At 43.2% G+C, this 22927-nt stretch overlaps 1 protein-coding gene across 3 annotated transcripts in view; it reads left to right on the top strand.

Moving 5' to 3' along the window:
- The window catches only part of nhsl3 (NHS like 3), a 34570-nt gene that overhangs the window by 2737 nt on the left and 8906 nt on the right, over window positions 1-22927 (top strand). The window contains exon 1 of one of the 3 annotated variants that reach the window (XM_031853774.1): window positions 4396-8468. The exons of 1 other annotated variant lie outside the window; for it this stretch is intronic. In XM_031853774.1, coding sequence (XP_031709634.1) covers window positions 8357-8468 — 112 coding nt within the window. In that variant the 5' untranslated portion in view covers window positions 4396-8356. Of the gene's footprint in view, window positions 1-4395; window positions 8469-12609; window positions 22690-22927 lie in introns of those variants that run through there. One more of the 3 variants, XM_031853775.1, reaches the window with a different exon arrangement.

The following is a 22927-nucleotide window of genomic DNA, read 5'->3' as shown; positions in this document are numbered from 1 at the left end:
AGAACATACATACATACATTGTGGTTTTGTTAGGGTCTGCAGAGATCTATGAATACTGGATGGGTAACAGGCAGTGACTCCATTTGAAACCAAAGATTAACTAGTAGTACGGCTAATAATTCCCCAGCAGAGGATGTGGTCAAAAGCTGACGGTGAGAATGTGTGGGAACCATATTTTTTGGGGGCATTCTGTCTCAGTAATTTTCTGTCTTTTAGACTAAAGATGACCGCTGTCAAGCTTGTCCAAGAAATACATCGCAGATAATCATGAATGCCCAACCAGCCAGGAGTTGCAGATTAAATAGTGCAACTGAGGTTTTTGCTTTTTCACGGTATTCTCTTATTGTTTTACAGTATTTTAGGTTCCATTTATTGCAAGATTTAAAAAATAAAAACATTATTTGGCATATTGTTTTGGTTTGTCTGTTGAGTAATTGCGCTTGACCAGTTGTGGGCGCTGAAGATATTTACTATTAGTTGAAAGCTTTATTTTGGAGAGAAAATCAGTGAATTCAGAAAAGCAGGAAGTGGAAGGTGTTTTGTGTTAATGACACAATATCGGCCGTGATTTGTGAACTGGATCTTGTCAAAGTTAACTTGCCGTCAACATGCACGATAGGTCTGTAGCTGTTTGACAGAAAGATCTGTTCCCCATTTCACCAGCATGAACAGCTTGTTCTTTCTGTCCCACCTGTGTGTGTCTGAGTGTGTGTGTGAACAAATTGATTTAGATTGTCTTGATCTCTCTGGCTCTTTGTCTCTCATAGAGAGATTAGGGGACGCCTGTTTTCCCACCGGTATATAATTGGTGATTTGCATCTTTATTTTCCTCTTCGCTAAAAGACCTTGACAGACACACTGTTCTGTTCATTCTCCCTGAACCCGCTGAGAGACTTTACCAACCTGACAAGACAAAGCACGAATCTGTTCAAAGACATCTGTCACACAGACTCTTACAGTATATGTGCTCACACACACTATAGATGTACTGGTTTGGTTCACAGACCCACATGAGTTTACAATACTTGTAAAGGCCTTTACACATCAGGGTCAATATTTGTGTTTCGAACATTTTCCAACATGTTATGTATGTTTGGCATTAACCAATCACGTTGTGCGGAAAATACATATTCAAAACGTACACTATATTGTACAACAAGACAGAGGCTCCGTAGTCTGAGCTGTATAAGAAGTGGACGTAGTCGTTAGTCACCCGTTAGTTTGTGGTCTGCAATTTTGAAGCCTAGAGTTCGACATTTTGGCCGTTGCCATCTCGGATTTTGGCCATCGCCATTTTGTTTTTTTGGAACAGAAGTGACCATATTTGGACTGCAGAGTCCACCCTAATTCATACCCTTCTTTATAGTCAATTTTATCATGCTGAAGAAGACTTGAAACAATAGCGATTGAGACCATAAACTCATGTTTACAATGTTTACTGAGGTAATAAATCAAGAGAGAGGTAGAGTTATTTTCTCAAAGACTTCCATACAACCAGATTTCTCTTTGTAACCAGATGGCCTTTAGAGAGAATGCAAGTTTAAGGAACTTCTGCATTGGCTGCTTTTGTCAGAACCGGAGGTTGCCACCAGGTCCGAATGGTCTGAACACAGATGGCAAACTTTATTACTGCTTTCAACCTTCCGTTCTTACCTTTCACAAAAAAAGCCCTCGACATAAACATTTTTTTGTAAAGGTGTATCCTGTATAAAATCCTTTTAAAACATTCTCCAGGGCGGGTACACCACCCAAGGGAACAAAGGCATCGAACTATTTATTTATGGCCATAATAGAGCCAGATATAGGGGTTAAGTTGATGACGGGACAAGTTAGCTGTTAGCGAGCTAATGTTAGCTATGTGTTTGCTAGCTAATCTAGTTTACTAAAGCACTTGCAAACATAATAACTGTTGGTACATCCCACCACACAGCAGCTTTCAGGCATTTTTCTGTTGTTTGCTAACAGACGAAAGTGACGAAGGAGGAACCTTGAGGTAATACAAAATCAATGAAGACCAATGAATTATCCCCTCCGATGTGGACGGGACTTAATTGCTCTCTGTTTCTATTGCCTTGCTCATATGATAACAGATCCAGTGAATCATTTAGGAAATACTAAATGCACAACAAGGAAAACATTTTTAGACACAACAATCAAAGGTTAGTGAGATCTGAACTTAAGATGTGTTTTTGTTGTAGCGAACAGACATTTGACATGATGCTTCAAACGATGACAGAGTAGTGAAAAGAGAAACTCTGACTCTACCCTCCTCCTCCTCACTGCGCCTTCTTGTGTCTGTTGCAATGGCATGTCGCTCTAACTATAATATGTCTTTGTTGGTGGGTTTACATTGGCTATGTCATCTCTGCAAGACTGGCTCAGATCTGCTCCTCCGCGATCCAGAGCTCTGCAGTCCAGGCGCTGACTCCTGGCAATATTTTACAGAGATTCCTCTCTTATAAAAGAAATAACATTCTTTCATGTGCTGAATTCCTGAGAGCCGTGCATCAAAGTGGCGTGTGTGTGTGTGTGTGTGTGTGTGTGTGTGTGTGTGTGTGTATGTGTCAAGGTTTCTTAGCGTGCACGTGTGCGTGGCAGCATGGATGCCAGATTGGACCTAGAGTTATGCGATGGAGAGGAGAGATTACAACAAATCACAAAGCCTCATTCAGCCTTGAGAAGACTCTTAGGGAACACTCTCTCAATGCTTTTTTAATTAGAGCGACTTCTCACTCACCCCCCCCCTCCACACACACACGTATTTCTCTTTCTCTCCGACTTTTCTGTCTCTTTGCCTATTCATTACTGCATATTACTGTTTCTTATACCCTCTATTCTGGGGGTGTGTAGGTCTCCCCTGCTTATTATTGTGCAATCAGCGTGTGTTTAAACTTGTGTGTGTGTGTGTGTGTGTGTGGACTTCCACAGCACTGAATGAGGGGGTGTGACCGAGTGCTACCCTGTATCAGAGGGTATCTCTGTGTTTGTGTGTCAGCAGCATATTGCTCGGCTTAGGGCGGCGCCAACCCAGTGCCGGCGCTCATTACATCACCTCCACACACACACACACACACACACACACACACACACACACAAGGGCGTACAGAGCCCCCGCAACTACCTGCTTTGTCCAGCACTGCCCATCTTTGGCTGCTGGCTGTTTTAGCGGTGAGGTCATTCTGCACAATCTCTGGGATTCCACGCATTCGTCCGAGTGGTGTGTGTAGTCATTGTTTTCAACACGTGTGAAGCCGAGTGTGTGTGTGTATATGTGGGTGTGTGTGTGTACATGTGGGTGTGAGAACACTTTTTTACAAATGCGGGTCTTGTAAATGTGGTCGTGATAGATCCCATTCGTTGCTTGATTTTTATCAATCTACATGGGTGTGTGTGTGTGTGGCTGCCACATCACAAAACACAGTCAGGGTGTGTAGATTCACAAACTATAATGCAGATTACAGACCTGGCAGAGTAATTGAAGAGCAAACATCTCATTACACAGAGAACGTTGTATACAGGCTTAGCTCTATTACAGGCCACAACTCAGGGCTACTTTAATACAGCTCCACAGGATGAAGGCAGCGGGCGGAGGGCAAAAAGAAAGGCATGCAGCAGAGAGGGAGGAGTGTGAAAGTTTAATGCCACCACACAATGTTCCCCTGCGAACATCATTCACTGCTCACACACACACACGCACTTGGATAAGCGAAGTAATTTTACCTGGGTAAGCAGATACCTCCAAGCCTCATCCATCACCGTATAGACTGAAAGCCGCGCACGGTGAGGTAAACCTCTCCCAGGTAACGGCAGTGTGAGGCGGCTGTGCTGCTCGGAGTGAAACATTAATCGTCTTTCAGGTGACGTTTAATGTCGGGATGCACAGTAAACTCGAGTGTTGCAGAAGAGGATGGAGAAAATGAGAAAGCGTGATAAGAATTGAGGTCACATCACAACCCCCCCCCCCCCCCCCCCCCCTCACTGTTCATATGTGTGTGTTAATCACTTTGAGTTTTAAACCCTCATGATGATACAGCCCATTCACGCACCCACACAGAGCAAAACACATTTAAATTGAACCATATCTCTTAAGAAGATCATGCACATATGCTAGTTTTGGAAACCACATGCAGATAACACATAGGCACCCTCACATGTACAGGAAGGGGGGTGACTAAAATGACTTGTGATCAACATTCAAAGTTTTTTTCCAGAGGAATTGTTTATGTAATAAGAGCTAATGGGTTGTTTCATAGGACATGGAGTGTGTTTGATGTGGCGGAGGAGCAGCTGGAAGACATCAGCGTGGGACTGAGGGAGTGGGAGTCTGTATACACGAGGATATACAACTGATTTCCCCTTATGACTGTTTCTGTGTGTGTGTGTGGGGGGGGGGGGGGGGCTCCCGTTGCGTAACTTGCTGTAATAGATACACCTGTTGAACGCTGTTTACCTGATCCAGCTGCACGCTCTCTCTTTCTTTTATCTGTGAAGAGAAGAATAGACCAGACGATGACAAAGCACCTGAGGAATTCAGTCGATCTTCAGTAAAGTGAAATTCGGGACCTTGTATGTTCTGATGGGCTGGGTACATCATCACGCAACACCGACCGCTGACTTTATCTTATCGCTTATATGTTTGTTTCGGTTTTAAGCTGCAACGCCAAAACAATGATTTATCACCTGACTGGCCTCTTGTGACTAGACGTCACATGTTCATATTTAGTAAGCTGCAGATTCTCCACAAGAGAAGAATCTGCTTGAGTGCTTGAGTTCAGTCATTTTCGTCAAGTTCTGACACATCCCATGCCACCGAACGGAAAGTCACAACAGTAAATTAGACCTTCAGATGTTATCTATACAGACAAAGAGAGTCTGCTGCAAATTTAACATTGGCTACACCTGAAGGCAATGAGTATTATAGAGACTTTACACCTATATTACCTGTTATCTAAAACAGAAGGGTGGGGCAAAGATCTTCTAATGAAGGATATTTGCAAATTGCTTGGAGAAAAAGGTCTAGATAATATATTTCTTAATATATTTGGGTTCTAATTATATTTGGATACATGGCTCAACAACAACGATTACCCGCTTAGCAAGTAAAATGCTACGTCGGGCTGGTATACAGAGCAACAATATACTCAAGCAAGTGGTAATAAAAAGACTTAACACATTTTTTTTGGAGCTGAGGTAGCTAAGGAGTGGGCCATCTCGCTTCCTTCTCGTCTCTGTTTAGAGTTGCAAATGCACAGTAGCCGATCGGGCCCTCGCGAGAAAATGGTGTCGGGTAAAGACAAAGTTTATGAGTTGAAGTTTAAGCGAACGCTTCAATTATCCTGGAAACAGGAGTGCTGTTGGGTGACGTTAGAGGATGTGGGTGAAATTTGTGCAGTTTGCAGCAAGTTTTCTGAGAGCAAGGCGGATGAAACATGACAATTAACTTTAGACATTGTTGGGATAGGAAACACTCTCTCTCTCTCTCTCTCTCTCTCTCTCACTTTCTTCTGTCTAACCAGTGAAATTTAGAGCAGTGTGAACTTTGTACTTCTCACAGAATTCAGCAGAAAATATGTTGCAGTTAACAGAGCTCTTTTCATTTTACGATTTAATACCTCGAACACACATTTAAACACAAACAACAGCAACAACAATGAAACCCACCTGCCTCTGATCCACCCATTACTTTCCTTGCCTGTAGATGGCACACATCAGCATCTCCAGGTGGAGCAGGTTGGGCTTAAACTCCACGTCTGAAACTGAACTGTTGCTGCTGCAGCTCTGCAGCTGGACATGGTTCTGAGTGCTTAGGGTAAGGGTTACTTTGTGCCCTGAGGGCTTTTTATTGTGATATCAGCGCCGTGCCACAAGATGGGAGTGCTGGGCTGATGTTGGCCAATGCATTAGACGTGGAAAACAGATCAGTCACCAACGCCGTAGAAGTCAATCTATGTTACAACGAGTAACAACAAATTCACAGGCCACTGGCCTCGGGCACGCGCTCTCTAGTAAAAGTACATAGAAGCAGTGATTGAAACATCCACCATGACAACCCCCCCACCCCCCTCACCCCTATTCCCTGACAACGGCATTCCTCTACACGAATGTCCTTTAATGTGTATACGTGCACACTCGTAAACGCACAGACCGACTCCCCTCCGTGCTCCCCGTAGCTGTCGAATCCTCGAATCACTCCCGACGATGACACACACTTTGATCACACTCCCATTTAAATGTATCTAGGGCATGTTTGGCAACGCTGTATTGCAGCTAGTAGGGGAACGCACACACACACATACACACTATCTTAAGTGCACTCTCATCGCCGCTCTATGACAGTTGAGACGGTGAGCTCGGAGTACTCTGCACAAATGTACTGGGTGTGGTTCTGGTGTGGCTGCATTAAGAGGCAGCATCTCTGTCTCTCTTATTGCAGATCGCTTTACACTCTGCAATGGGAAGCTGAGGCGATATCATTATCATCTCTCTCTCTCTCTCTCTCTCTCTCTCTCTCGTGCTCCTCCTGCTCTTCAGACATCGATTCCTGTTCTAGGGAAAAACAAGAGCTCAGTTCTCTGTAGTCCAGCACATCTCCTCTTCCTCGTAACTCCCCCAGTCAGTAAATCTTCTTTTTATTGAAGGCTTCTTTTTTATCTTCAAGCAGAGCCCTACACACCAGAGGCGTGGGGGATGGAGGGTAGAAACGTGATGAGGAGTGTGTGCTTACACTTTCTTGCTCTTCATCATCACCACTCTCCCTCCCCTCTTCCTCCATTTTGTTCCAACAGGGAAGCTCAGTTTCTTGTGATGTTGAGCAGCCTGTTACATGCTGACAGTGTTCATGTCATTTCTCTCCTTCCTTCCGTCTCTCTCTCTCTCTCTCTCTCTCTCTCTCTCTCTCTCTCTGACCTCATTCTGGATGTCCGCTATCGATCCACAATCTCTGGGAGCGGTATCACCGGCATTTTGGGTGACGCCACGGGTCATGACATCGTCATCGTGGGACACAAGTTACCTTGGCGTTCAGAGACAGGTGTTAGATGTTCCTCCTTTCAGAGGGGAAATGGGAGGAGGCAGAAGGAAACAGAACATGAGGAATGAGGAAGATGACGACTTACCGTAAACATTGAGCGGGGTTTTGCTCAATGTGGCCCCAGTCTATAGTTGAATCATCCTGTTTGCTGAGTTATATCAGTGCTCTGTTAAATTTAAAGTAACATAGCTTCTCTGGAATCCCCCATCATTCCTGTTGCTGTTACTCACCCGTCTGCCTCGGCATCTGTATTTTTCCTCTAAGCATAGCAGGAATGTTCTCATCTCAAGACAAGCTTTGATCTGTCTGACCGGTTGACTGCCGCATATCCTGCTCTTTCTACTTTATTTTATCTATGTGTGTGTTGTGAGGAATTTTAAGAGGCGCCAGACAGGAGAGCTGCACCTGTGAAGATCACTTGAATTATTGAACATCCCTCTGCTGTTTTTAGTTTCCACTCGTTCACTTTATATCAGTATTTATACTCTGATTCTCTCACTCATTCTTACATAAACGTCCCTGATATGCAGCTTTCTGTGTCTGTATCTGTGTGTGTGTGTGTGTGTGTGTGTGTGTGTGTGTACTGTCTAGAGGAATCTGTGTTTTCTCCTTCACCACGTGGTGTTGAAAGGATCTGTCAGCTGTGCTTATAATGGTTTGTAATAACCGTTTGCTAAAAGAGGACATTAGGGGGAGGATACTCTACTCAACTTGAGAGCATTAACCATGAGACAGAAAACAAAGGTGTCAATCATTTAATGATCTATGTTGTTGAGAAGATAAGTGTGTGTTTTCACTCCTCTACGCTGGAAATGATCAGTTGTGTGAATGCTGAGCTCGGGAGCTGAGCGATCACAGAGGCAGAGAGTGGGAGGGGCACTCTCACACACACACATGCGCACACACACACACACACGCACTTGGTAGTGAGCTTGTAAGTATTGGATGCTGCCGTTGCTTCAGCAGCTGGATGTTCGGGACTGGAAGTGTGTCAGCACGGAGAATAGGACTGAGTGTTTGTGTTGTGTTTTTGCCTGCTGGATCTGTGTGTGTGTGTGTGTGTCTGTGTGCGTGTGTGCTGTTTGTTTTATAGGAATGGTGTCAGTGGGTCTTTAGCACACATTTACGACAGTGTGCGTGTGTGTGTGTGTGTGTCGGGAGGACTGAATCATCGGGTTCAGGAGTGCGTTGCTGACTTTGATTCAGGGTGTGTTTTCATACTGGAGAGCGAGGGGCTGCGGGGTCTCAAGAGAAGGAATATAGATGTAGCATTACAGGAAGACGAGATGATAGACCCCCTTTAGGGGCTGCAGGACTGCCCCAAAAATGGGAAACAGCGTCCAGCAGAAGAAGAAGAAGGTTCAGAAGGAGAAAATCTCGAGCAAGGACAGACCTAAAGGCTTCTGGTTGTTTGGACATAGAGACAAGCTGAAAACAGGTAAGTCTGGAATGGATACACATCACTTGTCATAAATATTCATTGAATCTTGTTCCCCTGTAGTTGTAAAAACCAGACTTGTTTTGAATGTGGCCACTTTGAGAAGCGCCAATCTCCTCAGGAGTTAGTACAAACCAAAACAAAGCTCAAAGTTGAGTGAATATTGATATCAACTTGATGACGTAATAAGATGTCAGTGTTGTGTTTACAGATTGTTCTGCATCAGTTATTGCTGCTTTAGTAAAGGACACTTGGAGCCATGCAGCTCTTCTGTTATTTTGCTGTGACAAAACAAATAATAACTGCGAGCATCTAAGCATGATGGTATTGTTTCTCTCTTATTTTTAGTGTGTTTTTGGCGCGTTCATTGGCAAAGACTGTCTCCTGGCTCACCAGTACTCTATTTCTAAAGCACAATTTAATTTTCATTTTCACTTGAATCCGTCTACTGGTTTTTAGCCAAGAAAATAATAATAATGTACCAAACCCAAAAGGCCAAGTCAGTGTGGCCGTGTTTTGATGAAATATTTCCACTGTTTATATTTTTTAAGTGATTTTTTTTTATGAACAAGATGCTGACACAGCAATTTGTCCACCACAAACCTTCCACAGATCGGTGTCGCCTCTTTCGTTAGTCGGCGGTCGTGGTTGTATGGCCATTAGTTGGAGTTGTTGCATTAGAATATTACCAAATGCATCTATCTGCTTGTGTCAGAAATATGACCAACATTAGCTGGAACCAAACAGCAATAACAATTAGACCAAAACTAATCAATTCTTTTTCTCAAGGGTGATATTTTTCTATTGCAGTCAGACTTTCAGATGAAAGAAGTAAACAATTGATATTTTAGCCTGATTTTTTTGTTTCACCAACATGGCTGAAATTGGTTTTGTGTGCGAGTGTGTGTGTGTGTGTGTGTGTGTGTGTCTACAAAAAAAGACTCCTCGCTGTAGATAACGAATGTGCTTCTACACAATCACATCTTGAATTCGTTTTCTGTCCGGGTGGTCGATGTCTACGTGGCCGTGTGTGATCGCCGTTCTCCTGAATTCACCGCCTCATTCACGGGGAGTTTATTCAGAAAGTTGGGGTGTGAATGCATTCCTACATTCCATGTCCATCTCCTCGCGCATGAGCACCCATACAGCTCACAGACACACAACCTCTTGAAATGAGGCTCGATTCCTGTTTTTTTTAGGTTATTGCAGCTGCTTTTTGTTACACAATATACCCCAAAAAATGATGGCCGATTGAGCAAGAGGAAAAAGAGAAGAGTGTTTTCTCTGCAGCTGCATTGATGCAATACTCCTCAAGGTTGTTGACTCAGTACCAGTAAAACCATAGCTAATGGATTAAAAGCAACCAGTACATGGTCTCTCTCTGTGCCGCAGTAACGCAGCTTCAGCCGGGCCAATGAAACACGCAGGGGATGAACTCAGTGACTGGATCCTCACCGTGTGCTCCCGAAATATGTGTCATGTGTGTGTGGCTTTGGTCAAGTTCCAAACCAGACACCCTGCCTGTGTCCTTCACAACACCTGAGAGGTCGTTTATGTTGTTTAACACATAACAGACTGGATGTCACAAAGGGATGGATGATTTGGAAAAATATTGCGGTATTGCAAGTGCGATAGGATTCGCGATATTAGATGGAGCGATACGTTTTACGTAATTATTCTCATTTTCATTGAAAACCATGTTTTGAAACGACTATAACGTCAACAAGAGTTCTGAGCTTTTAGTCCTTAAACCTCAAATAGTGTGAGATCAACATCCGTTGATGTCAAAATAGTTACACATTCATTTTCTGCTGATCGACTAATACATTCATCCACTATGTGAATTGTTTCTCAAAACAATTGTTGACCACGAAGATGAAACTAGAGGCTTCAGAACCTTTTTTGATATGAGCTCACAAACCGTTAAAAGACACAATGTGGTGTGCAGGGTTGAGATGCTGCCAGCTGAGCTCCAAAGTCACAAAGATGCCTATTCATCTGGTGATGTGAGCGCGAGGACAGTAGCTGCAGTGGATAAGATTAGCTCACTATGAGCTCACTTTACTGCATCCACAGGTGGTCAGAGGCAGCCACACACACACACACACACACACACACACAAACAAACACACTCACATCCTTTCATTCTCGGGCCCTTTTGAGCTTTTTTTGAACTCATGTGACGTAACTGACGGGCCTCCAGATGTTTCATATTACCTTCTCATAACTGTCCACGCTGCAGGGAGAACCTCAGCTGGCTTTCATCACAGGATAGTTTGTTTCTGCACTAAGATGAGATGAATGATCCATCTGATGAACTACTATCGCTGTACACTTGAAACTGAAATATTAGGACATGTTTTTAAACTCGCACACCTCTGCCTTTTATCCTTCACCTCATTCCTTCACACTCCTCTCTGCTTCCTCTCGGCTGTTATCTTCTTGACCTTGGATCGTTGGCTGCTTATTTCTCGTCATTCCAAACGGGAGACATTTACACGTCAGATTTAAACTCTGACTGTAATAAAACTGGGGAATAAACTGTGACAGTGAAGGACTGAGAGGTGAAGTAACGTGAAAAGCGGTGACAGCATGAGGGAGGGAGAGGGGCGACTCGTCTGGAGGATATAAAGGGTGGAGAAGAAAAGAGGAACACGTTGCCGTGTATAATTCGAGAACAAGGCTGCCAGCAGATTTGCCCTGCCATTTTCATTACGACTGTCTTGTGCGGCTTGTGATATTCCATATTCCATTATCCCGCTGGGTGAGGCTCGCCTAAGCCTTTTGATTTCTGTAAGCTGGGCTAAGACGCCTCTCTTCTTGGCCCTCCTTTGAAGATCCCATTTACTGTGTGCTTCTGTCAAAGCTGTGGACTCCCTGCAGAGAGCCGTGGCAACACACAGTTGGATAAAGAGAAGATGACTTTTCGTCTCTGCTATCTTTCCCTTCCTACGCTTCGTCTTCCAGCCCCGATATCTTATGTTTTGATACCGTTTCTCTCCGTGAATCTCACCGCTCTCACTAGCAGGTGCGACTCGACGGCATACGTGACCTCCGTCCCCCCTCTTTTTCCTTTCTTTTCATGCTCTTTTTGAAGCTGCGTTTGCTACCGCAGGAGACAAAACAACAGGAAGGATGATGGAGTTTTTCTTTAACCAACCTCTGTCTACTTACTTTCCAGATTCTGTGCTTTAGACCGTCTGTTTTGCATCAGTAAAATGATGTTTGATCTGTTTGTAATTCTCACCATCAGTTTTTCATCTGTAACATCTTGTTCTGGCCTGTTGCACCAACGTGTCGCCTCTCTTTGGAGATGAATGGAAGTCGTTAACTTCTTCCTCTACTCTGTTCTCTCATGCCCTTTATCTGTAGGAACTTCTTTTTTTTTTCCTCTATGTGAAAGGACTTTTGTTTTTTTGGCAGCATGTAATTGTGGTTCGTCTGCGTACTCTGGTCCTATATGTAGTGTGGGAATTCTTTAGCCATTGGATATCCAGAGCACTGTTAAGACCCGTTTGCAAGTCTCATGCATGCATAAAAAATGAAAGTGTACGTTAGGAGTATTCCTAAATTGCTTTGCAGAGATTTGACCCACATTTTACTTAAGCTTCCAATGGGAAATAAATCCTGTTATTCCAGCCCTAGTTTGGAGCAGTGCTTGGCTCATTAAAAAATCTTGTATGACTACCTGCTGATACATTACACCATGTATGACATTCATTTTCCATTACAGCTGTTTTCTGTAGCTCAGCCCCAAACAAACACTGTTAGTGACAAGCTGGTGAACATAGTGGAGGATTTAGAAGCCTTTACACACTGGGAGCTTGACAAATAAACGACAGGAAATGCAAAATACTCACCTGCGAATATTTCGCAAAAAAACTATTCATACCGGCAGCGATGCGAATTTCCGAAAGTTGCAGCACTTTTTAAATAGAAGGTTCAAATAGAGTAGTGAAGGTAGAGGACCGACTACCGGGAGCCTATTGACCCAGAGCAGCGTCTGGCAGTCTGTCTGAGCTAACGTGTTGTATAGTCAAAGCTACTGAAAGCTATTTTAGTTTCCTTGAATTAAAATGTTCTGAGTGAAATTGAGTTCCCTCTGGTTAAGCGTTACACAGTGTATATGTCTAGGGCTTTTATTGTGAAAGGTGCGGAAGGAGTGGATCTGGTCTGCCTTTGTCAAGATTGAAATGAGTAATAAAGTTTGCCGACTTGGCTCTTGACTATGGAGCCTCTCTGTTGTTGTACATTTTTGTATACGCTTTGAAAATGGCGATTCTGCACAATTTGATTGGTTGATGCCTTTATTCAAGGTGCGAAAGCTCAGAGAAAATTGCTCCAAAATGAAATTAAGTTGCTTTTTCACCTTAAAAACAATAGTTAAACATAAACCTGCCACTAAACAAATACTAATGTTGCACTGTGTGTACATATACGAAGATCAGGTGACAGGAAAAGTTACATTTCTGTAGTTCTGTTTAAGTTGTGTCATTGGACTTTGTGTTTGAGTAACATGTGTTCGCCATGTTGCTGCACCAAACCTCCACAGCTTCAGTGGATCAGAGAGATGTCTCTGCTGTATAAAAGGACTCAGTGTTTGGATTTCTCTCCAGTGGCTTCCTGCATCGCCACCTAAATTGAATTAAATCATCAGACGATACCATTAAACAGCACACGCGCGCGCACATAACTGTGCGTGACGTGGCTTGGGTTTCATGTTTATCATTTTAAAATGAGAACAAAATAATCTTTTACTGCTCTCCTTAGGCTTCATTTTCCACCATCACTGTGTCCAATCGATCATTTGAAACTTGTGACCGTCTTCGCTCTCAGCATGTCCTGCCCCGCTGCTGGAGAACAAAGCGGCATCAACCCTAAAATCAAAGCTCGCTGAAATTAAGTTATCCATCAATCAAATTGTTTTTTACTGGTCGTCTCAAAGTTCTCACTCAGAGTTTTCTTCTGTCACTGATGAATTTAAGTAAAATCCCCTTCCCACAACACCCTGGAAGTGTTTGTCTCGTCACACATTGAAATGACAATTAGCTAGTAACGACCATTGAAGATAATTTAAAAACCTAGTAGTTGTACAGAATCATTAATACAGAACCATAAATATGTATGTAATCTATGTGATGATGAACGAGGACGTTTAAAGACAGCAAAAACCCACAGAGGGAGGATGGAAAAAGAGGGGGATGGGGTTCATTTATTTGTCACGTAACTGTCGTACTTAAGTGACCCCACTTATGTAGTTATTTTGACCCAAACCACAATCTTTTCCTCAACATAACCAAGTTGTTTCCTGTGAAGACTGAAGTTTATTTTGAAAAGACTGAGCAGAAAGTGACACGTTGCTGGACTTCCCTAGGAAAACGCACAAAAAATGATATCGTAAGATATCATACAAACCGCTGTATGAAGCTTTGTGTAGTGAAGGTAGTAAAATAATGAATGTATAAATAGTATCTATGTACTATTTACTGTACATGTCATGTCAATCAGTGTAATACAACGGCCATAATAAACCTCAACAACTAAGGTTCTGTAATCTTATTGGGGTCAGGACTCGGTTCTACTGAGGAGCTGATTATGTTCCAAGCAGACGGCGCCAGCGGAGGACACTTTGTGTTCTTCAACATTTGGCAGCAGGTTTACTCAAACACGCTTCCCGACTGATTCAGTCCAAATGGTTTCGACTTGTTTACCAAAGGGAAGCTTAGTTCATTGGCCGTGCATAACGGGATTTCACTGAGAGAGAGTGATGAGGATGAGGAGTGTTTCTGGGACTTTAGTGAAGGCTCACAATTGGCAGAATGAGATGTTGTTGTCTGTGGGCAGGAGGCACACACACACACACACACACACACACACACACACACACACACACACAACCCTCAGTGTCTGCATTCTGGAAAACACACACGTTGTAGCATTTATAGTGCTAATGACCGAGCTAGTTGGTGTGTTACATGTGTGGTGCATTGAAAACAGGCTGCGTCTGTTCAAGCCTAATGTGTTCAGTGTGATTCGGATGAGAGTCAACGGACTTAAAGTCACTTGTAGTTCACAGCTCAGCACTCTGGACGTCAGCAGATGTCTTTCCATCTAAACTCTGCTCCTCATCAGCACACTTTGTAGTGATAAAAAGCATCGACATGTTTTAGATTTTACTTCGTTAAACAGCTTCTAAATCCATTCCGACGTGTTTCAGCAATTTGTGACTGAATTAGGACATGAGTCCATGTACAGAAAAAAAAAGAAAAGGATGGTTGTTTCACAGAAATGTTCCTCGTCTGGAAATCTTCACAATATCTATCACTTCCAGAGGAGCATGAGGACATAAAATGATGGAAATGACATTTTGGTTAGAAGGTAAGTCAAACGCAGACATTGTGATTCACTAATGAGATAAACCAGACTGTGACATTTGGATATTGTATCATTACAGCAATTGAGAAAAGGTTAAGGAAGTGGGGAGTTTGAGAAGCTGCTCAATGCGGAACAATTTATTTTAACTGTAAAATAAGACGTCTTTATCTCAGTGGAAGTTTTAAAGGCCTTACGGGTCTTGGTCAGTGACGTCCATCCGTCTGAGTCAAGTGTCGGTGCTAGATTTTTTTGATAACAGGATAGATAAGGAAATCCGTGAAACCACTGACTTTTAAAACAAGTAGATTTAATGATAGGTGTTACGGCATATGGCTCAAATGGCCAAAACAATATGACCATTTAAAGAAAAGTGGCTTTATTGACACAAACTAAAGGAGATTAGACTTTAAGTAATTAAAGTATAGGGTGTGGATATCAGTGGGTGCTGTGCATGAGTGGAAGATGTGGGTGCAGACATTGAAAATGTGCATAAATGCAAAGCAAGAAACTAAGACAACGTCACCAAACCAAACGGGAAAGAAGCAGAACAGAAAGTCAGCCACAGAAAAGGCTACCAGGTGCCTCCAGACTGAAATAACCTGGGATCACCCTCAGGTGTCTCCAGTCGCTCTAATGATCACCTGCAGAGAGAGCACAGACAGGTGAATCACCCAGCAAACCAGGTGACACCAAAAGGGTCATCACAACCGGAAAGAGGGACATGGATGAAGTCACATATACTAAAACTGTAGAAAAGTTCAGGTCAAGTTTTAGTTTAGTAACATTTTTTTTGAAAAGCACAAAAATAAACACTCTTAATTATCTTAATATCTTTGTTTTTCCTAATTTAAACCATTGGTCTGCCAGCGAGGTAATTAGATTCTTCCAAACATATCAAATGGTTTCGCGTATAAATACTGACTTAACAGAAAGTGAGATGAGAGGATTGATGCCACTACGGCAAATATTTGGCTACAGCCAGGATCCCGTTAGCTTAGCTTAGCATAAAGACTGGAAGCAGGGGATGACATAACCACAACTCGTCGTTTTCACTCTTTGATTTTTGTAGGAATTATACAAACTAGATATAGTGTGTTAATTAGCGAGCTTTACATGGTCTGGTTGGTGGACATATTGTTACCTTTGCTGTCCAAAGTTAACAAAAGCCATGCTAGCTCCTTCCCTCTGTTACCAGTCTTTGTGCTGAACTATAAGCCGATCGAGCTGCCGGCTTTAGCTTCATGTTTATTGACAGATACGAGAGCGGAATCAATCTTCTCATCTCACTTTCCGCCAGAAAGCAAATAAGAAAACGTACCAAAATGTCAAACCTAACTATAAGACTACATGGCAAGACATTTTTATAATATGCTCTTTTTTGTTGTTGCTAAGACTGTTTTTAAAGTTTGCTTCCGTTCAAAACAGCCGATCGAGTCCTCAGACTTCTCTGAGGATGGACTTCAGGCCCAACAAAGGAGTCGGACTTGTCCCGTCCTGCTCGGAGAGGAGTCTGTGAGGAAGCCGTCGGTCTCTCATTAACTCATCAATCATGCTCAATGAGTCCATCCGCCATTAGGAAGAACCTCGAATAACCTGCAGCCTTTTTGTTCTCTCTCTAGCTGTTGCCTGAGTGGTTTTTCTTTACTGATTACTAATGTAGAGATGGAGTTTTGGCTTCTCTTCAGTTGGCTTCATGTTAAGTTATTGGCATCTGGAAACATGCAACATAAATTAAGACTGTCTCTGGACTATGTCTTCTCTCATGGAAGCTTTTGTGTCTCTCCAAACCCTCTAATTTTCCAGGGTCATCCTGAGGACTCCTATGCTCACTCCCACACCAATTGGCAACAAATAGCTTTATTATCTTGTGTTAAGACTGTAGACGAATGAAGGGAACAGTGGATCAACTGTGTCTCCGCTGTGAGGCGTCCGTATCTGTATCGGTGTTTGCAGAGCTCTCAGTTTGGCTCGAAAAAAAGCTTTTAAGTTGGAACGACAGGAAGCAAAAAACAGCTCCATGAGGGAAAATACCCACAATCCCCTTATCAGGTAGAGAGAGAATGAACAGGTGGGAGAGCAAGAGAGGGATAATTACCACAAAAAAAAAAGAGTTGCTATTTTTAAGCAGTTAGTGCTCCAGCATGTTGGTTTAGCTCCGTGTTTGTGTTTCCTGAAGTGGAATCAGTCACCTCAGCTCAGGTGTGCAACCTGCTTCAGGCCAGGATTAAGAAATAGAGAGTTGATCTGTGCTGAAGAAACGAGACATCGGGGTTAGGTTATTAGGTTTTCTCTCTTTTCCCCCCCTTTGCCCTCTTCGTCCTCCTTAACCATTTCTATTCAACCCACTCTCTTCCTTTCATGTTCACCTCTGTATCTCACTCCCTCTGTGACTCGCCCAGAGGAGATCAGAAATGCGTTGGTTCACGAGTCGTGAGAGTTACTGTACTTTGATTTATGTCCTTCCTCTCCACTGTACCCTTGCCTCCTCCTCCTATTTCCTCAGCCTTTCCCTCCGTCTCCTTCCTCGTGTCTCTGGCAATTTGTCTCCACCTCCCCAGAGTCCCGTTGTGCAGGTGTTACAGTTTGTGTGTTTTGTTTTTTTGCTCCCTCTACGTCTGTTAGCTCTCATCAGATAGTTACAGTAACAAATGAGTCTAATCCCACAGTTCATATTTCATTCTGTGCAGGCCACCTGAACAATCTGTGCCAATTATTATCTTAAGATACATGAAACATGAAATGTTCCACTAGATATGTGCATGGAGGATGGGGGTTAGCCTGCCTCTCTCTCCCTGGTTTATACTACACCGCTCATAACTCAAGTCCACCACAACAGCCATAGAATACAAATGAGGGGAGCAGCAACGAGCTGAATAATGACACCTGTGTGTGTGTGTGTGTGTATGCGTGTGTGTTGGAGCGAGGTTTATTGCTGGTCACATTTTAACCCTTTCTTTCTGTACTCTGGCATTTTTATTACCTCTATCCAAAGCAGCCGTAGGCAACCTCAGGCCCGCCGTAGCTTGACCAATGGCAGAGTAGCAGTGTGTGTGGCGGCTCATGAGAGCAGTGACAGGTGAGCTGATTGACACAGCTGTTGCTCGTTGTCTAATCCTACTCTCCCTTTAAATGCAGTAGCGTGCCAGACTTCGGATGACTCTCTCACACACACCAAACTTTATGGACCAGAAAAGCCGGGCAACCAGGAAGCGCACGCTCCAAGAGTCATATATGTTTTAAAAGTGTGTTGTCAGTTGGTAGCAGTTTGTGCTGGGAGGACTCTCGGTGGCAGCAGTCTTGTTGGCAGGTTGTTGGAAATGTTCTCTCATCTTTCAAGGCCATCAAATATCAACTGATCTGTGGCCAAACAATCGGAGCGAGCACCCATGACCTGATCAAAACGTGGCAATAAACTTCTGCAAAGGCAACCGAAAATATAATAAATGGGGAGACATTTACAGACAACACATTGAACTTGGATGGATATTTGAGTCAATGTAACGCTTGAGAAAAAGAAAATGTTTTACATGAAAGGGAATATTTCACATCGTTTTGTGGGGGGAGGTTTTCTTGCACCGTCATGGTCCTGTAAATACTCAGAGCACCAAATGTGTATTCATCCGTAGCTGAAAATAGTCCCGTTTGAGTAATTTTGCCATGCAGCTGTTTAGGTAATTTTGCCTTTTAAAAAAAAAAAAAAGATGAACATTGTTTTTTTTTTCTTGTCATCGGCCAGCCGCACACATTTACGCTCAGTTTTGGATCCAGGCTCTGCAGGTGTTCCTAACACCTGCACTAAGAGCAATATCATTATTTTTACCTGTTTTGTTATGTCTTTAAAGCCCCTCCCCCATCCACTTTTTTTTTCTAATGAACCCAACATGTACGCACTGAACCACATGCCCATTGACAGTGACACACAGTGGCCGTTTTTCAAGCCCAGTCGAGCATGAAGTGGAAACCCTGCTACTCTTCATGGCCCAGTGGCCTGAATGCTCACCTGACACTGATGTTGAGGTGATGACAGAAGGCAGAACAGCTCTCACTTTTTATTTTCTCTCTCTCTGAGCAGCTGATGACAGGTCGAGCTGAGGACATGAGATGAGCTAATACTCACCGCAGTATTACATTTTCCAATAAGTGTATGTGTGTGTGTGTGTGTGTTAGCGTCAGAGCTTGGGCTTGGTCAGTCCACCGGGAGTCATATATCACATTTAGCTGCTTTTTCATCCGCCATCAGTACAAACTGGTCCTGTTTATCTACAGGAAATGTTCTCATCCAATGACCTAGTGTTTTTGCAGTCTCATACTTGCAGACCAGACAGAGTCGGAGTCGATGCAGCGCCTTCTAGTGGACAGAGAAGTTACATGTGTGCACTAGAAAGGACTATGTTGTCTATCTGAGCTCTGCTCAGAGAGAGCAGGTTTGTGCCTGCTCTGGTAAAAGTGATATATTTGCCTTTTATTGAATAGGTCAGGATTGTCCGCTAAGAGCTGCTAACTGCAAATTAATGGATTTAAAAGGGGTGCTTTGTGTCATTGTATTCAGTTTCATCATCATTCTTTCATTTAATAAGCTGGAACCAGAAAATGTTCTGCTGAATAAATGATTTAATGAATTAATCAAATCAAAATATTTACTTATCATTTTCTGATTCAGCTCAACATACCACATATAGTTTAAATTCAGTCCGATTCAGGCAACACAACGTGAGATATAAATCAGAAAAAGAGAACGTGAAGTCATTACCGTTATTTTAAATGTCCGTCTTCTGCCCTTTGACATTTTAACAAGCCGGTTTTGTTGTCCGCCTGAACTCCGATTGTCCTCCAACTGCGAACACGTCCAACAGTCTGGCTCAGTTGATTTATAATATTATCTTCAGTGTTTCACAGGGACATGGTTGTTCTGAGTAGCCCTAAAAAAAGACACAGACAGTTGTATTTGATGGTTGTAGTTTTTCTACTAACACCCTCTCTGTCGTTAAATTGTTTGGAAAGTTTGGAAAATCCACATTAGCATGAAGTTAGCATTATGTTACTTTGACATTGTTATTGAGCTTCTGCGGTGGAATGGTGTGTGCGCTGAATCAAAGGCATCTGAAGCTCCTCTCTGCCCTCTTCCCCCAAGACCAGATGGTGTCTCTTTAGGCCCTCTAATGAATATTGATATGAGGGGTCTTGGTGAACAACAGGGGGGGGTACACAGGCTGGGCCAGAGATTCCCAAACTTGGCACTTGGTAAAGGTCTGCATTGAGGGGACTGGGTGTGGAAGGACGAGGGTCTGTTTGGAACTTAAAGGACCACATCACTGAGAAACAAAGTGTTTTTTTTTTTTTGTCTTATGCTCCGAAGCTCCCTCATGTCCCATATTGGTAAACTGTCTTGCACAAATTAATATGGATTAGAAGCTAATGAGTATCACTAAGTCGCCAGAGTGATATCATCCAGACCACATGGCAAGCTTTGGTGTAAAGTTTAAAAAAAAGGAGTGAAAAAGTCAAATGAAAGAGACATTTTTCAGCAAAAAGACTGAGATGAGAAGTGCTTATATATAGAGGGAAAATAAAATGTCAGTGTGTAAGGTGAAGAGACGGACAGGTTAAGTCACTGGCAGAGTTAATCCTCTGGCATGACTCCCATGTCTAAAGCTGCTCTCCCGAAGGCCTCGGCTTATTCAAGCCCCCACTCAACCCAGAGGCTGAGCCACCGCCAGCACCCCAGTCTGGGCAGTCTGACCCGGGACACCGGGGTGGAGATTTCTTCACTCTGTGCTTCCCCACCTGTTTTTCCAGGGCCAGGAGGGCCGGCGGGTGTTTAGATGAAGGTAATTGAGTTAGCACCCTCCAGCGTGTCCCTCCAGCTGGTCCGGGCCAGCTGTCGCCCCCTGCTGTGCCACTTTATTGTGAACAAACATCCATTCAGAGGGCCAGTGGATCAATTGCTGCTGCTCCAGAGGGGAGATAACCTGTGGAACTCGGCACCGGTTGTATATTTGGCACAGAATCAGCCTTTTTAGTTGTGTTTTTTCTTTTCCACAGCCGTGTTGTATTTCATACCCTCTGCAGTTTGTCAGGAAACATCAGTAGGCGCGCACACAGCGCCGTGAGAGCAGCAATGATGTGTCAGCTATTTTTAACTCAAACTAGACCTCTGTGGCTACGAGGCAAAGGGGGCAGACAGCAAGAGAGAGAGAGAGAGAGATGTGGAGGAGGAGAGATCGTGAGAGACGGGGACACTGGAGAAAGTGATGCAGTGAGGAAAGTGCATTGAAATAGTTGTTGTTTAGCTTTTCACTGTGAGGACACAACCTCTACTGTCAAATGTAGAGCCCTGTGGCCCTTAGATAATGAGACAGAGTGTCAGACTTATGCACGGTGCTGAAGGCTTTCATTAGGGAAAGGACGATGACAAACAGAAGTACATAACCCTGAAATATATCAGTGATTACGGTGTAGTTTTAGCTTTAATTATAGTCGTAATTTGAACTGCGTCATAGTAAACACAAGGAGGAAAGCCTCCAGTGCTGCACACTTGCTATAATAACACATTATTATGACAGAAGCTGGAGAATGTCATTTCTTTCACAAAGACTGGTTCGGGACTCACCGGTGGGACGCCGGATATTTTATTAGGGTCGCTTAATAAATTTGCAGAATTTCTTCCATAGTCCTCTATCAGCAAGTGCGCCTTTCAGCCACATGAGAGAGCTTAGATGTTCATATTGATGTAATAGTTGTTGCCTTCTTATATAATTAATTCTTAAATAATATGGCTGGCGTACATTCTGTTTTTTACTGATGACAGAGGAAAGAACAGCCTGTGAACTCCACTTAAATGCATTTATTTGGTCTCATTTATAACGTATTTATAACGTGAACACATAAAACAAAGTTGTGGTAAATGTTTACCTCTTGGAAATGGCCTGTTTACCTATTTAAGATAATATAAGGTGATGGAAGTAAAAATGGTCAGGAACTATATTTACGCACAAATTCACTCTCGATTTATAGATAAGGCCTGCTGTGAATTGGGTCAAAAAAGTTTGGGAAACACTCGATTATTACATTTTACAGCAATTATCAAGGTAGTTTCCTATCAATATATATATATTGTAATTTCCATTGTTCAAACTTTATGTAAACCCTTAACAGTGTTTTCCAACCAGTGGGTCAGAATCCCTCAGGGGGTCTCAAGATAAGTCTGAAAGGTCAGATTTCTCTCAAATTGTCCCTTTTTTCCTATATAGTTTTATCTTTCCAGACTCTCTGCATTGACGATCACACGTGTCTGTCTGTATTGAGGGAAGTGGGGGTGGATGCCTCCTGAAAGCCAAACTTTGACAGCCGTTGTGCTGGTGGTGGTGGGGGGGGTTCTTCATTTGACAATAGAGAGAGGGTTGCAATGGAGAGAGCCAGTGTGAGCGACAGAGCAAACGAGAGAGAGAGAGAGAGAGAGAGAGAGAGAGAGAGAGAGAGAGCGAGCAGGGGGGAAGGGAGGAGAGTATCAGACTCGGGGATAAGGCGGACAGGCTGCTCGGCTAGAAGCAGATCTTATTGTGTACTTGTCCTTCCCAAGTCACTCAGACACTCTGCAGAAGGAGGAGAGGGCTTCTCACTCTGCCCATCTACGCTCACTCTCAAGATTTTACTCATTTTTTAATCCTCAGAGTTCAGAGCATCTGGATCCTTTTTTTGTTTTCTCACCACTGACAGAAAGAGGACTTGTTGGACTTTGCTTTACCGCAATGTTTTGATTTCTGTATCTGATATGGCGCTCGTGTAGACATGGTGGTTTACTTGAGGAAGAGCATCCACACTCTGCTGTCGGTCTTCAAGAAGAAGGGTGAGTGCTGACTCACGTGGAGGAATTTGGCAGGATGGAGCTTTGACTTTAGGCTGCGCTAGTTTACACGACAGTAATACTCTTTAACTTTGCTCTGATTGAGGTTTCTGGGGTTCAGCTGACCTTTTTTTCCAATTCTTGATACAACCTAAAAGTTTTGTGTTGCATGGTTGAGGTTGTCAGGTGGTGGTTTAGTAGCATTTTTGTTTTAGTGATGAAAGTTGCTGATTTTGCGCAC

Source organism: Anarrhichthys ocellatus, unplaced genomic scaffold (genome assembly GCF_004355925.1).
Source record: "Anarrhichthys ocellatus isolate YVR2014 unplaced genomic scaffold, GSC_Weel_1.0 scaffold14, whole genome shotgun sequence".
Classification (NCBI taxonomy): Eukaryota; Metazoa; Chordata; class Actinopteri; order Perciformes; family Anarhichadidae; genus Anarrhichthys; species Anarrhichthys ocellatus.
The sequence above is the reverse complement of the archived record's forward strand: the minus strand, read 5'-3'. Positions and strand labels throughout refer to the sequence as shown.